Source organism: Ichthyophthirius multifiliis, assembly GCF_000220395.1.
Source record: "Ichthyophthirius multifiliis unplaced genomic scaffold scaff_1120509249878, whole genome shotgun sequence".
NCBI classification, from domain to species: domain Eukaryota; phylum Ciliophora; class Oligohymenophorea; order Hymenostomatida; genus Ichthyophthirius; species Ichthyophthirius multifiliis.
Window position 1 is genome coordinate 1,865 of NW_004087205.1, and position 1,925 is coordinate 3,789.

Consider the following 1,925-nt stretch of genomic DNA (forward strand, 5'->3'; position numbering starts at 1 on the left):
ATTTAAAATACGTAATAAAAATCAATTTCAAAAAAATGAATATTATAATAATAATATTCCTAATATTAATATATTATAAAATTGAATTATATTATAATAATATGTGGAAATAAAAATAAAATATAAAATAATAATTTCAAAAAAATTCAAAAATATATTCAAAAAAATAAAAAAAATATTTAAAAATTTAAATGAAAAATCAAATTGATTAAATATGACTTAAATTACATATTAAAAACTTAAAACAATAATTTTATAATAATAATAATAATAAATACTTAAATAAATCAATATTTTTAAAAATAAATGAAAATTAATAATCATTTAATAATCTTTATTATATTAATATAATCTTCCTTTTCATAAAATCTCCGTATCGAAAATCCCGAAGCTAAACTTCCAACTATAGAATATATAAAATATTTTAATTATCCATATGAAGTTCATTCTAATATAGTAACTGAAGACGGTTATATTCTAACCTATTACCGAATATAGTCTAAAAATAGCATAATATTAGATGGTAAAAAACCTGTTTTATTACATCATGGTTTATTGGATAATTCAGATACTTTTTTAATTAATTCAGAAGATAAAGCGCCTGCTTTTGTACTTGCGAATGCAGGCTATGATGTTTGGTTGGGCAATAGTAGAGGAAATATGCACAGCAGAAGACATTAGACACTAAATCCTGATAAAGATAAAGCTTTCTGGGATTTTTCATATGAAGAAATGAGCAAATATGACTTAGTTTCTGGTTTTGAATACATCTCAAAGATCACAGGATTTTCTAAAATCGACTATATAGGCCATTCTTAAGGATCAACAATTATGTTTATTGCACTTTCAGAAAGAAATCCCCGTATAGTTTCTAAATTAGGAAAATTTATAGCTTATGGGCCTGTTGCTAGAATTAAATATGAGCACTCTTTAATGTTAAATTTATTATAGGAATTTAATGTAGACTGGGCCTTATATTTCTTAGGAATATATGAAGTTTTATCTTATAAATGGTTTATTAATCATCCTATATTAGAAGCTTTTTGTGGCTTTTTACCTAGAATCTGCAGAAGTGCTTTAGGACCAATTGCTGATACAAATCCATCAGTAGATAATTATAAAAGAATGGATGTACTTGTAGGACATGATCCGGCTGGAACATCATTAAAAAATATGGAATTATGGAAATAAGGTAAGAGAAAAGGAGTATTTTAAAAATTTGATTATGGATAAAAAAAAATATGTAAGTTTATGGGTAAAAAACGCCTCCTGTTTACAACCTTAAAAATATATAGGAAAAAGTTTATTTATTTGCAGGAACATATGATAGTTTAGCAAATCCAAAAGATGTTTCATATTTAAAAAATTAATTATAAAATTATAAGTATTATGAATATAAATATGGGCATTGTACTTTTATGTGGGGAAATAGTATGGTGCATCTAAAAGATACTTTAGATATTTTAGAAGAAAAAATTTGATATAAATATTTAATAATTATATATATATTTATATACATATATATGTATATGTTTTCATAATAATTTAATTATATATTTTTCTATTTTTTTTATTTAATAAAAATAAAAATATAAGGTTAGTTTTTTTATTTATCAATTTATATTTAAATTATAAATAAATTTTGTTTACACATATATATATATATTTTAAAAATATTTTTTTATTTTTATTTAAAATAAAATATAATATTTTCCTCATAATAAACCAAATTTTCTAAGTAATTTTTTGTATAAATTACATAAAAAAAATAAAAAAATATTTTAACTTTTATATATCATATAATATTTAATAAAAATAGTTTTTATTATAATTATATTTATTATTTTAAAGGAATTAATTAATTTTAAAAAATCATTTAATTTATATTTTATAAAATTAATTAAATATATTTATTAAAGAGTATT

General features: G+C 19.5%; 1 protein-coding gene across 1 annotated transcript, besides 3 other annotated features; it reads left to right on the plus strand. All coding sequences in view use genetic code 6, as the record gives it.

Annotated features, from left to right (window-relative positions):
• The first annotated feature begins 117 nt into the window (after positions 1–117).
• Positions 118–186: a microsatellite.
• Positions 136–177: a microsatellite.
• Positions 187–306: 120 nt separating the features above from the next.
• On the plus strand, positions 307–1,481 carry IMG5_039760 (hypothetical protein; the record flags this gene model as incomplete). The annotated part of the gene is made up of 2 exons (XM_004038934.1): positions 307–1,206; positions 1,386–1,481. The coding sequence occupies 2 exons, from the start codon at positions 307–309 to the stop codon at positions 1,479–1,481; spliced, it is 996 nt and encodes a 331-aa protein (XP_004038982.1).
• Positions 1,482–1,852: 371 nt separating this feature from the next.
• Positions 1,853–1,912: a microsatellite.
• The last annotated feature ends 13 nt before the right edge of the window (positions 1,913–1,925 follow it).